The sequence below is a fragment of the Chinchilla lanigera genome, unplaced genomic scaffold, assembly GCF_000276665.1.
Source record: "Chinchilla lanigera isolate Chin_1 unplaced genomic scaffold, ChiLan1.0 scaffold00016, whole genome shotgun sequence".
In the NCBI taxonomy this organism is placed as follows: domain Eukaryota; kingdom Metazoa; phylum Chordata; class Mammalia; order Rodentia; family Chinchillidae; genus Chinchilla; species Chinchilla lanigera.
Window position 1 is genome coordinate 25,607,578 of NW_004955417.1, and position 18,445 is coordinate 25,626,022.

The following is an 18,445-nucleotide window of genomic DNA, read 5'->3' on the forward strand; positions in this document are numbered from 1 at the left end:
TAAATATTAAAACAGAAATGCTGGAAGAGAAAGTAGGTAAAAATCTCAAAGACATAGGGGTAGGCAGAGAGTTCATGAACAAAAACAAAGTGCATGGGAAATTCCTCAAAGAATCAACAACTGGATCTCATCTTATTGAAAAGTTTCTGCACATCTAAAGAAATCACCAACAGAGTAAAAAATAACCCATGAATTGGGAAAAAATTTTAACCAACTGCCCCTCAGGCAAAGGACTTCTGTCTAGAACATATAAAGAATTTAAAAAAATCAGGTCCCCCCAAATTCAAAGACTGAATCCAAAACTGGTCATCTGATACGAATACACACTTCTAAGATGAAGAAATATTAATGACAAATAAATATATGAAAAAATGTTCAACATCATTGGTCATTCAAGAAATGCAAATTAAAACAACACTGAGATTCTATCTCACCCCAGCAAGAGTGGCCATCATTAAGAAATCAAGAAATAACAAATGCTGGAATGGACGTGGGGAAAAAAGGAACACTTCTCCCTTGCTGGTGGGAGTGTAGATCAGTGAAACCACTGTGGAAATCAGTGTGGAGATTCCTCACAAAACTAGGATTAGAGATCCCACTTAACCCAGCTATTCCCCTCTGGGTATTTTCCCAGAAGAATTAAAATCATCATGCCACAGTGATATATGTGCATCCATGTTTATAGCAGCAAAATTTGTCATAGCTAAATCTTGGAAATGACCCAAATGCCCATCAACTGAGGAATAGATAAAAAAGATGTGGTATTTTTATACAATGGAATATTACTCAGCTATAAAAAAGATAAACTCAAGGCTTTTTATAGGTAAATGGATGCAACTAGAGTCCATAATCATAACTGAAATAAATCAGATCCATGTGTGTCAACATTGTATTGCCTCCCTAGTGTGAGAACCTGAAAGAGTAAATAAAACCCAAAATGTACAATAAATATTATGAAAGGGAAAGAAATTGCTCAAAGCAAGAAACAAATAGGATAAAGGAAAGGAGAAAAAATAAGAAGGGGGAAAATAAATGTATGTATGTATATAGAAGGATAGCTGGGATAACTGTACTTCTGAAGTCTAATGGTTTATTTATTTATTTATTTATTTATTTTGAGACAAGGCCTCACTATGCAGTTCAGGCTGACTTTAAGCTTACTCTGTAGCCCAGGCTGGTCTTGAGCTCACAATGATCCTCCTGCCTCAGCCTCCTGAGTGCTGGAATTAAAGGCATGTGCCACCACGCCTGGCTCTAATGGTTTATTGAAAGGAACAGCTAATGCCTAATTTTCTTTTCTTTTTGACCAATTTGCATGCTTATATCTGGTAATCTGAACAACTAGTTAGAAGACAACAATATGCAATATATCAACCATTGGCGAATTCCTACCATCTTGTCTAGTGAAACTTGGTATCGTTTCTAAGGGTTTTTTTGTTTTTATTTTTTGTTCTCTTTAATGGTTTGACCAATCTTGCATTCTTACATCTGGTAATCAGAGCAACTTTGTTGAAGATAACAATATGTAGTGTAACAACCACTGTTAATTCCTATCATTTTGTTCTGAAACCCTGTATCATTTTTATTATTTTTGCTTTGTTTTGTTTTTGTCTATGTTGTTGGTAGTTTGCTATTGTTCTTTTCTTATTATTCTCTTGAAAATAACAAAAAATTTAAAGCTAAAATTATTCAATCACTCTCTTTACAAAACATCTGGGTTATGCATTTAAATGAAAAATAAGGGGCATAAGAAGCTAAGATGTTCTGGGCTTGTTTTGTTCTTGTAGATCACTTAGAAAAGTACATTTTTTTCTGCTAAGTAGAGATCTTTGAAAGCAAATGCATGGGTTGTGCGCCCCCTGCCCCCCGCCCACCCCCTGTTAGCTCTCCAGACCACGTGTAAGGAGGGAGATGCTCGTGTGTGAGCTCTGCTGCACTTCGCCACGGAGGGGTCCGGAGCTGCACATGAAAGGAGCTTTCTCTGGTCAACTTCAGCGGAAACGTGCTTGTTAGTACTGCAGCAGCTCACATAACCAAAATAAAAATTAGATAACCAAGCCGGAAAAGGACTGGCAACTAGCGGCCTCCGGGGTTTGCAAAGGATCAGCGCACATGGTCCACAGAGCACGCGTCCAAATGAAGCCGCAGGCAGCAGCTTCCGGCAGTCGCGCAGCCCAGGAGGGTCCTTCCGCTTCTCAGTCAGGGCGCGCAGCCCTGATGATGCAGCCCGCTGCTGCAGGGGAGGTGGGTGGTTCTACCCAGAGCAAACCAGGCTGCTGCTGGGTAGAGGAGGGGGGCGTGACAACGGGTGGTGAAGGGTGCAAGTTGTCTGCGACTGCGTCCCTGGGCAGCAAGCGGTTTCCACAAATGGAGGAGAATACTGCGTCAGAAATAAGTCTTTCCACCGGCTGTGGTGGCGCATGCTTGTAATCCCAGCATCCGGGAGGCTGAGGCAGGAGGATTGCCATGAGTTTGAGGACAGCCTGGGCTACATAGCAAGACCCTGTCTCAAAACAAAAACAAAAACAAACGAAAACAAAAATAAACACACACACACACACACACACACACACACACACACGGAAACAGAGGAGGGGGAGAAGAAAGGAGGAGGAAACTAGGAAACCGGCAGCCAGAGAGGCTTCTGCGGGAGGACATTAACGTGTGTCTGCCTGTGGGGTGGTCGAAGTGAGACGCAGGGCCGTGGAGGCAACGTTCTGCTCTGGGTGCAGCCCCGGACGGCAGGGCGCGGACAGCAGGCCTCCCTCCACCGCCCTACGGCCCGGCTCCCACAGAGAGCCCATCTGGGTGCGTGCCAGCAGTCAGACTCACGCCTGACTGGGCTTTGGAAAAGGTCAGGATTCGCGCTGACACACGTTAACTCTGGAGTCAAGTTCGTGTGATTCCTCCCCGGGCTGCGGTGCAGTGTGTGGAGCAGACGCACTCGCAAAAAGTGCAATCACGGGCCTTGTGCTGAACACGCGTGTTTGTGCTGCAAGATCAGAGCAGTTATTTCTCTGCCACACTTACACTGTTCTTGTTGGTTTTGCTGCCTTACTCTGGCTCAAGTCTCAAGCAGGGGAAAAGGCTTCTATTGATTGATTGATTGATTGATTGATTGGAGGCAGGGTCTTGCTATGTAGTACAGGCTGGCTTTGAACTCACTATGCAGTCCAGGCTGACCTCAAACTCACAGCAACCCTCCTGCCTCAGCCTCCTGAGTGCTGGGATCACAGGCGTGCACCACCAGGTCCAGCCAGGGGAAAAATGCTTTGAGGTCCACAGCTGTGACTTCCTGCCCTTTCTCCTTTAACTATTTAACCAGCACGTCTTTTCAGTGTTCTTCCCCAAAGGCAAAAACTTAAAGGTTAATTTAAGACTTAAAACTTTGCATTTAACCAAGATTTTCTTTCAGTGACTGTGAAGGTGTTTGTGCTTATAGAGACCACTGATAGGATCCGTTCATGAAAGGTCACAGTAGTTGTATCAGCCAGCGCTTATGAGAGAAACAGATATAACACAAGATACACACATGTATGAGGAATTACAAGATCGGCTTGTGATGGGCAGCCAGAGGCGGATCAGAAAGCTTGCAGAGGGTGTCTGCACACTGGAGGCTGAAGGGTTCAGTCCAAGGTCTGGAGCTCACTGCAGTGTCCGTGTGAGTCGCATCAGGAGGCCATGGGTCTGTGACGGGACACTGAAGAATCTACGCCGGAAGGCTGAAGGGTCTGCGCTGGACGCTGGACAGTCTGCACTGGAAGCCAGGAGACCACGTCCAAGCTGAAGGCGAAGACCAGAGCCCCCCGAAGAGCAGAAGCAGATGCGTCCCTCCTCCTGTCCCCCTCGTACCGTCCACGCGGTGAGCCGCCCTCGCTGTCTTCCGCAGCCCAGGGTGTGGAGTTGCTGAGCCCGTTTAGCTGAGCCTCTCTCGCTGAAGCTGATGTGATCAACCAACCCTCCCAGGGGCCCTGCTCAGCAGCTGCACTGCGGCTGTAGTCTCAGAAGTCGTTTGTGAGCTAATGGAGAGTTCGTGGTGCTGGACGTGGTGGTCATATTTGCCTTGCACTTTGTTTCCTTGAGCAAATCCGCGCTGGATATCACCGCTGCTCTGGGTTCTCCGGGTGGTCCTTCCTGTCCTTGCTACTTCCGGAGGGAGCTAGCCACCTTCTGCTTCTCTTTGAAAACTGTCGTCCTTAGGATAATTTTTTTTTTTTTTTTTTTTTTTTTTTGAGACAGAGTCTCGCTGTGCAGTTCAGGCTGGCCTTGAACTCACTATGCAGCCCAGGCTGGCCTTGAACTTGCAGCGATCCTACTGCCTCAGCCTCCCGAGTGCTGGGGTGACAGGCGTGCACCACCATGCCTGGCTGTGTTTTTCTGCTTTCCCACTAGCTGCAGGAATGTGACAAGTCTTTCCACCTGTGTCAGGCTGAAGCCGGGAGCTGATGCTTCTGTTGGGTGCGACTAGCATTGTGTGTGCTGAGGTGGGGAAGGATGTCTAGAAAGAGACACGTTCTGAAGAACGGCTTCCCGCGCATGGATTCCGGAGCAGCGGGGATTTGTGGAGCGGTCAATCATCATCCCGCTCGCTCGGAGGAGGGTTACTTCTTCACAAGGATCTCCTTCCCTTCTTAATTGTTATCGTACTAGCCCTGTGCGTGTTTGCCGTGGTGATGTTTACACTCCTTGTGGGGAGCTGGTGCGTGTGCATAACACGTCTTCATTCTTTTTACCTCCCTTCCCCCTCTTGCCATTTGAAAGATCTGTCTCTGTGTCCTACTATCTTTTATTTTGTCCTTTACTTTATTTATACTTTGAGTTTCTCACGTAAGAGAAGCTTGTGTCTGATTTATTTTGCTTAACATGATGGTCTCAAGGCATCCACTTTCCTATGCATGACCCGAGTTTATCCTTCTTTATGGCAGTGTAGTACTCCACTGTGTGTGAGCACCACAGGCTCTTTACCTCCTCATCTGCTGCTTCCATGGCCGCTTCCGAGAGTCCGGTGTTATAAATTGTGCCACTGTCAACACGGCACTGCATGGATCCCTGTCATAGGATGTCTGTAACTCTTTCAGGAAGATTCCTAGAAGGGAAATAGCTGGGCCAAATGGCATTTCTAGTTTTAGTCTTTTGAGGCGTCTCCACACTGAAGCACAAATGGCCAACAAAGACATCTCTGGCCATTACAGAAATGCAAATTAGCTGGTGAACGTGAGCAAGTCTTTTCGCCATTCCTTCATTCCTTTACCCATGAAATCGGGGTAGCAGTGTATCTTCACCAGGATTTAGAGGAGCTGAACTTAGATGAAATGAGGGAGAAGGGCAATACATCTTTACTCTTTACGCCCACCCACAACACCTTCTGTCCGTTTTCCCATTTGACATTGTATCGCTTCTTTGCAGAAAGGATTGCAAGTTTCTTTTGTAAAAATAAGGAAACTGCAGCTTTGGAAAGAAAATAATCACTTGCTCAAGGTTATGCAGCTAAACAGTGACCAAACCGGCAGCAGATGGATGTCCACGCGCCATAGTGTTTACCCGCTGACCGGGGCAGTCCTCTGTCCCCCGCGCTGGTGCCCGGAGCGAGGGGACGCTCAGGGCGGGCAGCGGAAGTGAGCCCAGCCTCCCTCAGTCACTGACTTTCCTTTGTGCCCGCGAACCTAGACGTTACATAATAAAAACCTGACTAACGTACTTCTTCTAGAACACTTCTGCCGCCGTCACAGAGGGAGCCCAAAATGGGATTTAAAGTTTGGATGACATGTACAAGAGGAAGGAGATTTACGTGTTCATGATCTGTCAGAAAAGACCCCTCCGGGCCGCGTGGTGACGTGTGCGATGAACGTGGCACTGTACACCAGCGGGCCTTGGAGCGTCCTCAGTCTGCTCCTCAGTGTCTCTGCCACCTCTCTCTCAGATGTTTCTGCATGGACGTCCTGTTACTATAATAGGCCTGTCACACTCTTTTCAGATAGCACCACAACTCCTGGGTTCCCACAGTGAAAATCCCATGGGCCGTGGTCCCGGGAGAGTAGGTCATAAAAGCTTCCATGTGCCAAGTGGAAAAATTCACTCTTGTAGCTAATAAAAGCAGTTCACAAGGTTGGCTTTGATTATCAAATAACGTTACAGAGGTGCCTCCTAACACCCTGTCATTTCCTTGTCAAAGGTCGGTACAATTGGGCAAATGGGTGTCCTTGGGTGAAAACCAAATTCTTATACTTTTGTCTTATTTTGTGAGCTGATCAATTCAGTGATGGCACTGTAGAAAGAATATAGTTTGAGGCTGATTAAGTTATTTGATTTTATTTTATTTTGAGACAGGGTTTCGCTATGGAGTTCAGGCTGGCCTTGAACTCACTTTGTAGCCCAAACTGGCCTCGAACTCAAAGTGATCCTCCTGCCTCAGCCTCCTGAGTGCTGGGATTACAGGAGTGTGCCACTACACCTGGCAGTTTTGTGTATTTCAATTATGTTACTTTGACCTTTCAGCTTAGCAAGTGCAGTTTAAATGCTTCCATTCTAAAACCACTTCTGTGTTTTCTTTTCAGTGTCCCCCCCCACGAGGCTCAGATACAACGTGCTGTCTCAGGACAGCATTCAGATCTCATGGAAAGCTCCCAGGGGGAAGTTTGGTGGCTACAAACTTCTCGTGACTCCAGCTTCAGGTAACAACACTCTTTTCTAGAACCTTAGTGTCTTAGTTACTTCTCTTTTGTTGTTGAGACAAAATACCCAACACCCAAAATTAAGGAAGGAAAGGTTGATTTAACTCACAGTTTGTGGAGGTTTCAGTCCATAATCAGCTGGCTCCAAGGCAGGGCGGCCTGCCACAGGGGCAACTGTTCCTATTTATGGGTGGAAGACAGCAAAAGCAATTAGAGAGGGAGAGAGACAGAGACAGAGCCAGAGGCAGAGACAGAGACAGAGGCAGAGACAGAGACAGAGAGAGAGGGAGAGAGAGAGAGGGAGGAAGAGCTTCCTGCTCCTTGTCTTGTATCCAGTCTACTGAGATTAGAGCGGTGCCATCCAACCAGTGGATTGACCAGCAATCACTCACCCTTAATCCCAGCACCCTTAGTCCCAGTACTGCACTACAAATCAATCACACACTCGAGATTCAGCCACCTCTGAAAAACCTTGTGGCTGCATGAGGGTTTGGGGGGACATCCAGACACAAACCATAACAGATAGCAACTTTTCATACATAGGTAATTAAAGGTGTGTAGTGCCAAGAATAGCTTTAGGATCATTTGAAAGCTTTTTTTTTTTTTTTTCCTGATACTTGGAATCAAACTCATGACCTTGCACTTGCCAGGCAGGCACTGTTCCACTGAGCTATATCCCCAGCCCCTTGTTTTATTCACTCTTTTGGGCTTGAAGTCTTAGCTTCTCAGAGAGGAGATCATGTTTTACAACTTACACAGAGTGACTAGGATTCAGTGTATTCCCTTCAGGTGAAATTTCCAGACTGTTACAAAGTCTTACTACCTCTCCTCAGCATGAAATAAATGCTTTTGGTTCCTCTACATATAAAGTAATGTAATACACCCAGGTGTTCAATAGCTGTGACTATTTGAATATATTATAATTAACTAACTCGATAAATATTATTCAGCAGTTAAACCCTAAACTTAAAAGGTTAAGTAGACATTGTGAAAATAGTGCTATATCAAAACAGGAAAAATATCAGTTGAACAAATTTATTGACCATTCATATAAAGTAGTTATGTAAAAAGGATTCTAATTGGCTGGGTGCGGTGGATGCCTTGTGCTCCCAGCCACTGAAGAGGCTGAGGCAGGAGGATCGAAAGTTTGAGTTCAATCTGGGTAACTCCGTGAGAACCTCTCTCAACATAAAAAGAAAATAAAGCGGAAAGGGCTAGAGGTTCAGGTCAGTGATAGAGTGCCTCTGGGCTAAATCCCCACTATCACAAAACATTTTAATTAGATTTGTACTGAGTTTTTCTCTTTCCTATTTGTGGGTCCATTATACTAACATAATAAACCAAGCACACGTTAGGACTTACATGGGCGTGACGCAGACCAGCATGGAATTGGAAACCAGCTTTCTGGAGCTCAGCTCTGTCGGCCTGACTTGGCTGGAAGGCCCGGTAGAAATGCAAGCTGCTAGCGTTCATCTCCGAGACCCGAGTCAGCGCCTGCGCTGTAGTAAGAGCTGCAGGTGAACTAAGGAGTAGCTGTGACCGCTGAGAGGAGAGACTGCCTCAGGGTGAAGGCTGGGTGAATCTCACCTGCACCTCGGTCCAGGTGTTTTTAGGAGTCTCTTGAGACCCACTTCTACATAATCACAAAATAAATGCTCAATGATAGCACTTTCCTGTGATCCCTATCTACACAAATAACTCTTTGTAATTATCCATACAATAACTTTTTCTCCTCATTGGTGATAGATACAACTATATGAAGCCGGACTTCAGGTGGAAATCTTTCCCCAACTGATTTCATGAGAAGAGAAGTTCTGTTGCTCATGAATGCGGACATCTTACCCAGGATTTGATTTAAAATCTCAAATAACATAAGCAGATGAAAGGGCTGGCTTCTGGCATGGTCACTAAAGAGGATATTTCTTTTATTTTACTTAATTAATGGCTTTCTTCTAGCTTTTTCAGGCAGGGTGTCACTATGTAGGTCAGGCTGGTCTTAAACTCACTGTGTAGTCCAGGTTGGCTTTGAACTTGTGGCAACCCTCCTGCATCAACCTCCTAAGTGCTGGGATTACAGGTGTGCACCAACATGTCTGGTTTTGATTGTTTTTTAAAAATAAGGTATCATGGAAAATTTAAATTTAAGCAATTCCTAAACATCATTATGGTTCTAGAGGTCAAAATACAAGTTACTAACTTGTGGTACCTGTGAGAATTCCCTATATTGAATCTTGAAAAGTCATTTTTTTCTTCTAGTTGGTCAGTACTTTAACATTTCCTGATTAATTGCTGCTAATACCAAACTTTTAAGGACCCAAGGAATCACAGAATCTTAGTAGTGACTTGGAGGCTTCTGGGCCAGGCCTCAACCGGGTACTTCCACCCCCCAAGGTAGCACACCCCAAAAGGAAATGGCCAGTTCCAGTGACAGATAAAAATTGAGGGCAAGAGCAAATTATCTCATGGTGAATATTGGGTTTATTTGCCCCGTGTCTCTATTGCAGTGGCCAAGGCAACTAAACCATCTTTACCCTCTGGTATATTATACATGGTAAATAAAAAGTGCAATCAACACCTCTAGCCACAAAGATGTTTGTAGATGTTTTAGTACCATGAGGCATGCTCCAAACATTATTTATGCTAGTTTTTCTCAGAGAAAAGTCCCAGGGCCTTTTGCAGGCTGTTAACAGCTATTCTGCCACCAGATGATTTAATAGTCAAATAAATTTGAGAAATGGTGGTTCAGATGAGTTTTAGGCTTTTTTATTGCAAGATTCCCCAAGCCTTCAATAAGGTAAGAACTCCATGCCTCTTAAAGTGAGATTCTAAAGTAAGGAGTTTTCTAAGGAAGTTTTAAAAGGGAAGCACACAGTATGAAATATTTGCTTGTTGCCCTTTATAGCAGATAAGTTTTAAATGGCATAAGAAGTTTGTGAAGCAGATTGGACATCTTGGGTACAAGCAAATTTAAGGATATGCACTCCAGCAAGTGAAAGGCTGTTTTTCTCCTAGTGTGGGGGGGTGACATTGATAATAGCAGCAAAAAAACTCTAACATTAGTTTTATTACAATATGATTAAAGGACAACCTGTTATATTTGATTAATTCTGTCAGTTTCAGACCCCCTTTTCTGTGACTGCTAAGAGGACAGGAATTTTAAAATAATTTCACTTTTCTCAGATTGCCAGAAGTTAGAGAAGAAAGGCGTGTTTGGAGTTCTGCAAAGAACCTGTGCATATAATCAGGAGCACCTTCAGGAGAGCCTTAGGGGTCAGTCTAATTTGACAGCGAGATCATGGGGCTTTGACATCTTTTTATGACTCAAGCTAACCAGGCACAGCATGGTTCCTTAAGCACCTTGTACCCGTAAGGGCCAGATTGAACATAACTGAGTAGCTTGTGTTTCAAGGACACATTGCATTACTTTATTTTAATTTAATTTTATTTTACTTACTTTTTTGAGACTCTCTCTCCCTATGTAGTGTAGGCTGGCCTTGAACTCACTATGTTGCCCAAACTAGCCTCAAACTCATGGTGATCTTCCTGCCTCAGCCTCCTGAGTGCTAAGATCACAGGTGTGTGCCACCATGCCCAGCTGCATTACTTTAAGGAGGCCACACGGAGGGCTCCCGCATGGACCCTTGCATTCAGCCTGCACGTATCTCTCCTACTCTATGAAGTGGAATTCTCTTCCTCAGAGCGTGTATCTGATGTTCAGGGACGGCCTGAATGTGTGCTAGCTTGTGAGGTGCTTTCTCCTGAGTATAGAAGTAGCAGTGCTTCATGATGAAAGATTTTTGTGAAGGTGCTTTTATCTAATTTACACAACCCCTAAATTATGTAGTGCAAAAGAAACACAGCTGAAAACAAGAAGGAAAATTATGTTACAATTAAGTGCTATACACACTGGCATGTGTTTTTATACGTCTTTCTCTTTCCCTGTACATCAAAGTATTATGCTATACACTGTCAGTAGTACAATAAGGACATTTTTAAAAGGTTTTGCCTTTTAAAGTCTTGATGGCTGGTTAAAAGTGCTTCTCAATGTGCACAGTTAACTATATTTCTCTTTGTTGTTGTTTTCAGATAGGGTCTCACTTTGTAGCCCAGGCTGGGCTTGAGCTCACAGAGATCCTCCTGCTTCAGCCTCCCGGGGGTGTGTGCCACCATACCCAGCTAGTTCACTGTATTTCTCAGATCTGATTTCCTTTTCTGTTTTATTACAGGAGGAAAAACCAATCAACTGAATCTGCAAAGCACTGCAACGAAAGCCATTATTCAAGGTCTTATGCCGGAGCAGAACTACACGGTTCAAATTATTGCCTACCACAAGGACAAGGAGAGCAAGCCGGCGCAGGGCCAGTTCCGAAGTGAGTGTGAGCTCTGCAAGGCCCCAGCGTGAGGTGGAGTGTTGATACACACTCTAAGGGGTTTGGGCCACTGTGTCTTGTTTAGATTTGCAGATTTTTCTTAGCTTCTGTTCCGGCTCTCCAGAACCCCTCCTGTGTCTGCCCTTCCCTGCCCTCCTTTCTTGTGTTCCTATTAGTCTTTATGTTTTCGTTCTCAAAGCCCTGACGGTCTCCGACCTATCACCAGACACCGTCCCTGTGCTTTTTAGTACGCAGAGTCCCACTCGGGTGGGACAACCCTGCCCGCTGTGATCGCCTCTTACACCACTGTGTCACTCACCAGTCGGCAAAATGTGTGCAGAGACTTTCCTTTCTCCGCGTATCACGACTGCATGTCGCACGCCTGGTGCCCCATAAATATGCAAAACCGCAGTGGACGGTGCCTCTCTCTTCTACAGCACCGAAGAAGGTGTCCGCCAGTCTTTGCTGAAACAACCTCGCCGGCAGGCATTAACACTTTCCAAGACGCCATCAAGGGACATTTGTTAAGGACCCATTAGGCAGCAGTTTCCATGACAAGCGAAGCTGCGCACACGTGGGCGTGCAGGGGCCTTCTGAGCTGGGAGAAAGCTCTGAAGAGTCCAGGCCGCGTCTGCACCGCTCCGCGAGGAAGCTTTTCCCAGCATCGAGTTTAAAATCGACCCTCACAGGCCCCGACTCTTCCGCCTCTTGGAAGCGCCGATTCATTCATTAAAGTGATGCGGCCGCGCGCCTGTGCGGTGCGGAGCGCTCCCAGCCCCGTGCTGCGACCAACCCTTGCCAGGCGGACCGCGCGTCCCAGGGACCCAGGCCCTCCTCCGCGAGGCGACCTCTCCCACGGGGACAAACGCGTTCGCGTTGTTGGGGCGAATAACCCTGTCCTGCTTACCCGTCAGGCCTGCAGTGCTAAAATAGACTCCTTCTAGGACCTAGCTTAGGGTCAAGGGCAAGTTAACCCATGATGCTACAAAGATCAGCGGAAGAGCCTCACGGACCCAAGGGTCCCGCGGGCAGCGTTAGGGACAGTTTCACCCCCAGCGCCACAACCACTGTCCTTATTCTGGTGCAGCAAATCACAGACGTTATTTCAAAGAGATTATTTTCATAATTTAAGCTTTTTCCATCCTGCCATGGGATTACTCCACAAGGGTAAATGGCCTGGGATTCTGGAGCTCTGTGTAGTGTGCTCTGCCTGGATTTTTTACACCTACTTCCCCTCTGTCTTCCCTCCTGAGTAATGTTTTGGGAGACATATTTGTGACTCTGTTAAAACCAAACCAAATACAGCTTTGTTAAGTTGCTACCTCTTCAAACTTCTGAACAAAGACATTTAGTGAATTGACCTGTCAGCAGGACACGCAGCTGTTAGGACTTTACAGTATGCTGGGTGTGGTGCATGCCTGTAATCCTAGCACCTGGGAGGCTGAGGCAGGATGACTGGCATGAGTTCAAGGCCAGCCTGGGCTACATAGTGAATTCAAAACCTGCCTGAACTACATAGTGAGACCTTCTCTCAAAAATGAAAGAAAGAAAGAAAGAAAGAAAGAATATGCAGGAAATCTTTTAGACTCATGTCTGATGCTCTGGAGAAGGTTTTTATGTTATTTTCAGCATAAGCCAATCCTCTCCCCTCTACTGGCACTTGAGCTGCTGGCCTCGTGCACCTTTACAAAGGTATAGGTGACAGAAAGAACTTTTCTCAAGGTCTATGAAAACATTGGGAGAGAGACAGTAAAATGATTCATTTCACACAAGCCTGACAATTTTATGATTGATTAGTTCACGTATTCTGCCAGCTGAACAGCAGAGAAACATGAGCCAACAAAAACCTTTTCTCAGTAGCTAGTGTTCAAGGCACTTGAGAAAAAATTCATTTGTCCTCAGCTTGCTTAGCTCCCTGGGAGAATCAGGAAAACTGTCCAGTGGGCTGGCGAGATAAGTTACATGTAAGCATCTCGTTTTCCTAAGCTACGTTGTTTTTATTGGCAGAGTAGAGGAGTAAGTTCTACTCAGATAACGGTCTCTAAGAATGAAATGAAAATAACTTCACTTGCATGGCTTTCTTTTATTTTCCATTTGCATTTCAGTTATATTCTTGCTTCTTGTGAGAAGGAGCAAAAAACTTGCCTTGTTGCCCTGGAAAATTTTCAGAGTTGGATCCAGGACAATGAGGATGTAGGAGATTTATTTCAGCTCACAGTTTGTAGAGGTTTCAGTTCATAGTCGGCTTCCAAGGCAGGGCGGCCTGGCAGGGAGGAACAGTCCATGGCAGGGCAGGCAGGAAGCAGACAGCCATCATATATATCCTTCCAGGTTGGGCCCACAGTGACCCGTCCTTCCTCCCAACATCACACCCAGCTCTACACCCAGCAGTGGACTAATCTACTGTCACACACCCACGGTCCAGTCACTCACCAAAGTCCCACCCGTGAGCGCATGAGGCTTTGGGGGACAGATACAAGCCAGAACAGCAGGCCTGATCTGCTGCATATTACGAGGCAGCACACACCACAAGCAAATCCAGCCTTTCCTGCCTTGGTTTCCCCATTTTCGGGTGGAGGTGAAGGCATGTGGTGAGTACTGTGTGGACTGATGTAACCAGCGTAGAGGACGACACGGTCCACACTGCTGTGATCAAGGTCACTTTGTCTGTGACAGTCTGTTTCTAACTGAGTTTGCCCCTCATGGAGAAGGTAAGAGCTTTGCGTAACACAGCTGTTACATTTTCTGTGTGACCCTTTGGAAAGGACTGCTGTTTTTCCTTATTCATCTATGAATTGCTCTTATGGTTTATTCTAGCAAATGTTCTTTTCAGCTGTCCACTTTTCCTTTGGGCAGTGATGCTTTTCTGATTCCTGCCTGGAAAATCTGCCCATCTCTACAGTCTGCCGTCCACATCACTTTGCCAGTGACGTTTCTCTGAAGCTCTGCCTCCTAAGTTGTTATTCCTTTCTAAATCTATTCCCCCTGTGAAACTTGCTCAGCACACTCTTTCTCCTATGAAAGTTGCAGACTTTTTTCTTAGAAAATGTAAGCACCCTGGGACTCCACTCCGTGCCTGCATGTGTGGGGTTGAAGCTGCCACTGTGGAAATTATCCCTGGAGGGTGGGAACCTAAAGTGTAAGCTGATGAAATCACAGGCAGGGTATGTGGAAATGCAAGACAACTTTAGTATACAGTCATGTCTCAGGAATGAAAGCAGAAAAGGGATCCAAAACATGAGAATATACAGGAGGGTTAGAGGAATAGGGGAAAAAGCAGGGTGATGTCTCTGTAAAAAGTGAGAAAAAAATATTTTTAAAAAATGGGTGCTCCAAAGCTGGGTGAGATAGGTGCACTCCTGTAATCCCAGCAAAGGGGAGGCTGAGGCAAGAGGATCACTGCAAGTTCGAGGCCAGCCTGGGCTACACAGTGAGTTCAAGGTCAGCCTGGATCACATAGTAAAATCCTGTCTGAAAAAGAAGTGCTCCAAAGTGCTTATGGGGAAGCTGAAGAATATGTAACAAATCAGGTCAGTGGGCCTAGAAGGGCCTTGCTGCTGTTGTTGCTGCCGTGATAGCTTGGAATTTAATCTCTGAGCACCAGAAAGCCACAGAAGGTTGTTAGAGACAGGAATAATAGAATTAGAGTGCTTTGCGCTTGGTAAGCTTCGAACATCAAACCCTTTCAGCAAAGAGGTGGAAGCCGGTAGAGAGGGAGAGAGGGAGAGAGAGAGAGACAGACAGAGAGATATGAATGGGTCCACACCCTGCAGCAGACAGCAAGGAAACCATTGCTTCTCCTACACAGCTTTTCCCTTCGGGAGCGCTGTGATCCCTGTGAACTGATGTAATGCGGAGAGGAACTAGCTCTCCGCTGGCCGGCTTCTGCGTTCTCATGGGGCATCTTATCTGTGCAGCGGCTTGCCAGTTGGCATTGATCTCGCAGGCCTCCATGAGCTTAAGCTGCCGAGCGCCGCGGAGAGGCTGCTGCAGGGTTTGGAGCACAGAACGCAGCACGAAGTTGACCTAATGGTGTGGGCTGGGACGACCTGTGAGACAGCCAACCGTCTTCTTAGTCTCTGGATATTTCCTTATTAAAGTGGGAGAGATCCCCATGTATTAACAGAGAACCATGTATTTTAAGTCTGAAAGGACATTTGCGGGGTTCCTCCGCGCTGTTGCAGATAGAGCAACTCCGAAGGAGGGTGTCTGTGGCTGATACCTTTGTAGAACGGGGACCAAGCGCACAGGCTAGGCCTAGAGACACGAAGATGTGGCTTGACGCCCAGGCCAGCACTGACTGGCTGTGTGAGACACGTCCACGCTTTCTTGTTTTTCATTCCTTTGTGCACCAGATGGGGATGACCAGGCCCATTTTACAGCCAGTCTGAAGGATTAAATTTATTTGATACATCTGTCCATAGCGAATACACAACCAAAATCTTTAAGAAGACCTTTCCAAGTTCGTTGAGAAAATAAAAATAGCAGTTAAAAGAAAGGGATCCAGGGATGAGGGAGGTGGGGAGGGGGTGGAGAAAGGGATGAGGGTGTATGTGGTGTACACACACCGACTCCTCACGGGACCGTGATCCTCTACTACACACAGGGACCGAGAAACTAAAAACAGCCGTTCTAACGTTGGGGGGTGAGTGTGTGTGGTGGAGCTCATTTACGCTGATACTTTCAGAGTTTGCAGGGGTTTTAGTGCAACTCCCTGGATGTCTCCTTTCAGACATTAACATAACACGCTGCTGTATGTCTACTCTTTTTTTCAGTTAAAGATTTAGAAAAAAAGAAGGATCCAACGAAGCCCAGAGGCAAGGTCGTGGACAAAGGAAACGGGAGTAGACCGGCTTCCCCAGAAGGTCAGATGTTTTTTGATGAGCTCATTTGGGAGTGGCTGCTCTAAGTAGACTGGACAGTGCATGTGTGTGTGTGTGTGCGCGCACACACACACACACACACACACACACACACACCACGGTCACCATCTTCAGAAGAGTAGTGCAATCTACCATGAAAATCTCCCTTGGCTTATTTTCACTTCTCCTTCCTTCCCCACATGTAATGCCTGTCAACACTTGAGTGTGTGACCTAGAAGTCACCTTCCTGTAACATGCAGACCCACTCACTGTATTCCTTGTTCTGGGCACGGTCTTCAGTGTAGGACCCTAAGCACTAAGGCCCCAATGGTGAATGGCCCGGGCTCCATTTGCCTGCCTGAGTCCAACTGCAGATTATGTCATCTGCAAATCATGATACTTTGACTTCATCCTGTCCTATGCGCATAGATCCTTTTTAGTTCTTTCTCTTGCCTGATTGCTCTGGCTGCCTTTTGAGGACTACGTTGAACAGGAGTGGAAATAATGGGAATCCTTGTCTTGTTCCTGATTTTAGAGAAAAAGCTTTCAGTTTTCCTCCATTGAGCGTGATGTTGGCAGTAGCTTTGTCATAAATGGCTTTATCAGGTTGAGATAAGGTTCTTTTGTACCTATTTTCTTCAGGGTTTTTATCATGAATGGATGTTGGATTTTGTCAAAGGCCTTTTCTGTGTCTTTTGAGAGGATCATATGACTTTTGTCCTTGCTTCTGTTTATGTGATGGACTGCATTTATTGATTTGGATATGTTGTGTCCATGGGGTAATGGTGTAAGGTTTTTTTTTTTTTTTTATGATTTGCTGCATTCTGTTTGCCAGTACCTTACTGAGGAGTTTTGCATCTATGTTCATTAGAGATATTGGCCTATAGTTCTTTCTCTTCTTTTTTTTTGATTGGATCCTTGTCTGGTTTGGGGATCACGGTAATGGTAGCTTCCAACAATGATTTTGGGAGTACTCTTTCTTTCTTGATTTCATTAATTTGAGGAGTACTGGTGTTAGATATTCCCTGAAATTCTTGTAGAATTTGGCAGTGAGTCAATCAAATCTTGGGCTTTTATTAGTGGGTAGCTTTTTAATTACTGGTTTAATATTATTGCCTGTTATTGGATTATTCATGTTTTTTAAGTGTTTAAGGTTCAGTTTTGTTAATTCCTACATATCTAGGGAGCTCTCCATTTCCTCTGAGCTCTCTGATTTCTTGGCATATAGGTTTGTGAAGTTGTTGCTAATAAATTTCTAGATTTTGGCAGTGTCCACTGTGATTTCACCTTTTTCATTTCTAATTGCATTGACTTGTATCTTTTCTTTCCATTTATTTATTTATTTATTGGCTAAGGGTTTGTCCATTTTGTTTATTTTTTTCCTAAGAACCAGCTCTTTAATTCATTGATCCTTTATGTATATATATACTTTTTTTTTTTTTTAGTCTCCATTTCATTGATGTCTTCATGGATCTTTATAATTTCCTCCTTCATACAGCTCTGGATTTGGGTTGTTCTCACTTTTCTGGGACTTTGAGATGCATCATTAGGTTATTTATTTGGGCTCATTCTGTTTTCCTGGTGTGAGCATTCTAAGCTATAAACTTCAAGGTCTTCTTTCATTGTATCCCATAAATTCTGATATATTGTACTGTATCATTTAATCCTAGGAGCTGTTGTATTTCTTCATTTCCACTGTGACCCATAAATCATGCAAGAATGTGTTGTTTAATTTCCATAAATTTGCATGGCTTCTGTGGTGTTTTTTTGCTATTCATTTCTAGTTTCATTGCATTGTGGTTTGATAATATGCGTGGGTCATTTTGATTCTTTTGCATTTACCTGAGTGTGCTTAATTAGTTATATGTGGTCTGTTCTGGAGAAAGTTCCAGGTGATGCTGAGAAGAATGTGTATTCTGCTGTTGTTGGGTAGAACACTCTGTATGTATCTATTCAGCCCATTTGTTCAAAGGTTTGGCTCAGCTCTTACATTTCTTTTTTTTTTTTTTTTTTTTAGTTGATCTATTTGTGATAGTAGGTTATTGAGGCTCCCCCACCAAAATTGCACTGAGGTCTGTCTGATCATTCATGTCTGTTAGTGTTTGTTTCATGAAGTTGGGTGCACCACAGTTTGGTGCATGTATGTTTATAATTGTTGCTTCATCCTGTTGAATAGTGTTGTTAACCAATATGTAATGTCCTTATTTGTCTCTTTTGGTCAGCTTTGGCTTGAATTCCAATTTGAAAGATAGGGTTGCTACTTCTCCTTGTTTTCAGGTTTCCACTCCATAGAATATTGCTTTCTAGTCTTTTATTTTTAGTCTATGAATTTCTTTTTGTGTTAAATGTGTTTCTCTTATGCAGCATACCATTGGATTTGTTTCTCAATTCATTCTGCTAATTTGTGTCTTTGGCCAATTAAGTCTATTCACATGGATAGCTATGATTGATAAGTATTGATTTATTCCTGTCATTGTATTATTTTCCTGTTACTGTCTTGGTTTCTTCTCCTTCTACTTAATTGCTAACCTTACATGATGCC

At 44.7% G+C, this 18,445-nt stretch overlaps 1 protein-coding gene across 3 annotated transcripts in view; it reads left to right on the forward strand.

The window, feature by feature from the left end:
* The window catches only part of Col14a1 (collagen, type XIV, alpha 1), a 194,521-nt gene that overhangs the window by 28,031 nt on the left and 148,045 nt on the right, over positions 1-18,445 (forward strand). For all 3 annotated transcript variants that reach the window (XM_013512820.1, XM_013512819.1, XM_005381916.2), the window contains exons 3-5: positions 6,555-6,671; positions 10,898-11,041; positions 15,817-15,906. In XM_013512820.1, the coding sequence (XP_013368274.1) occupies positions 6,555-6,671; positions 10,898-11,041; positions 15,817-15,906 (351 nt within the window). The remainder of the gene's footprint in view (positions 1-6,554; positions 6,672-10,897; positions 11,042-15,816; positions 15,907-18,445) is intronic.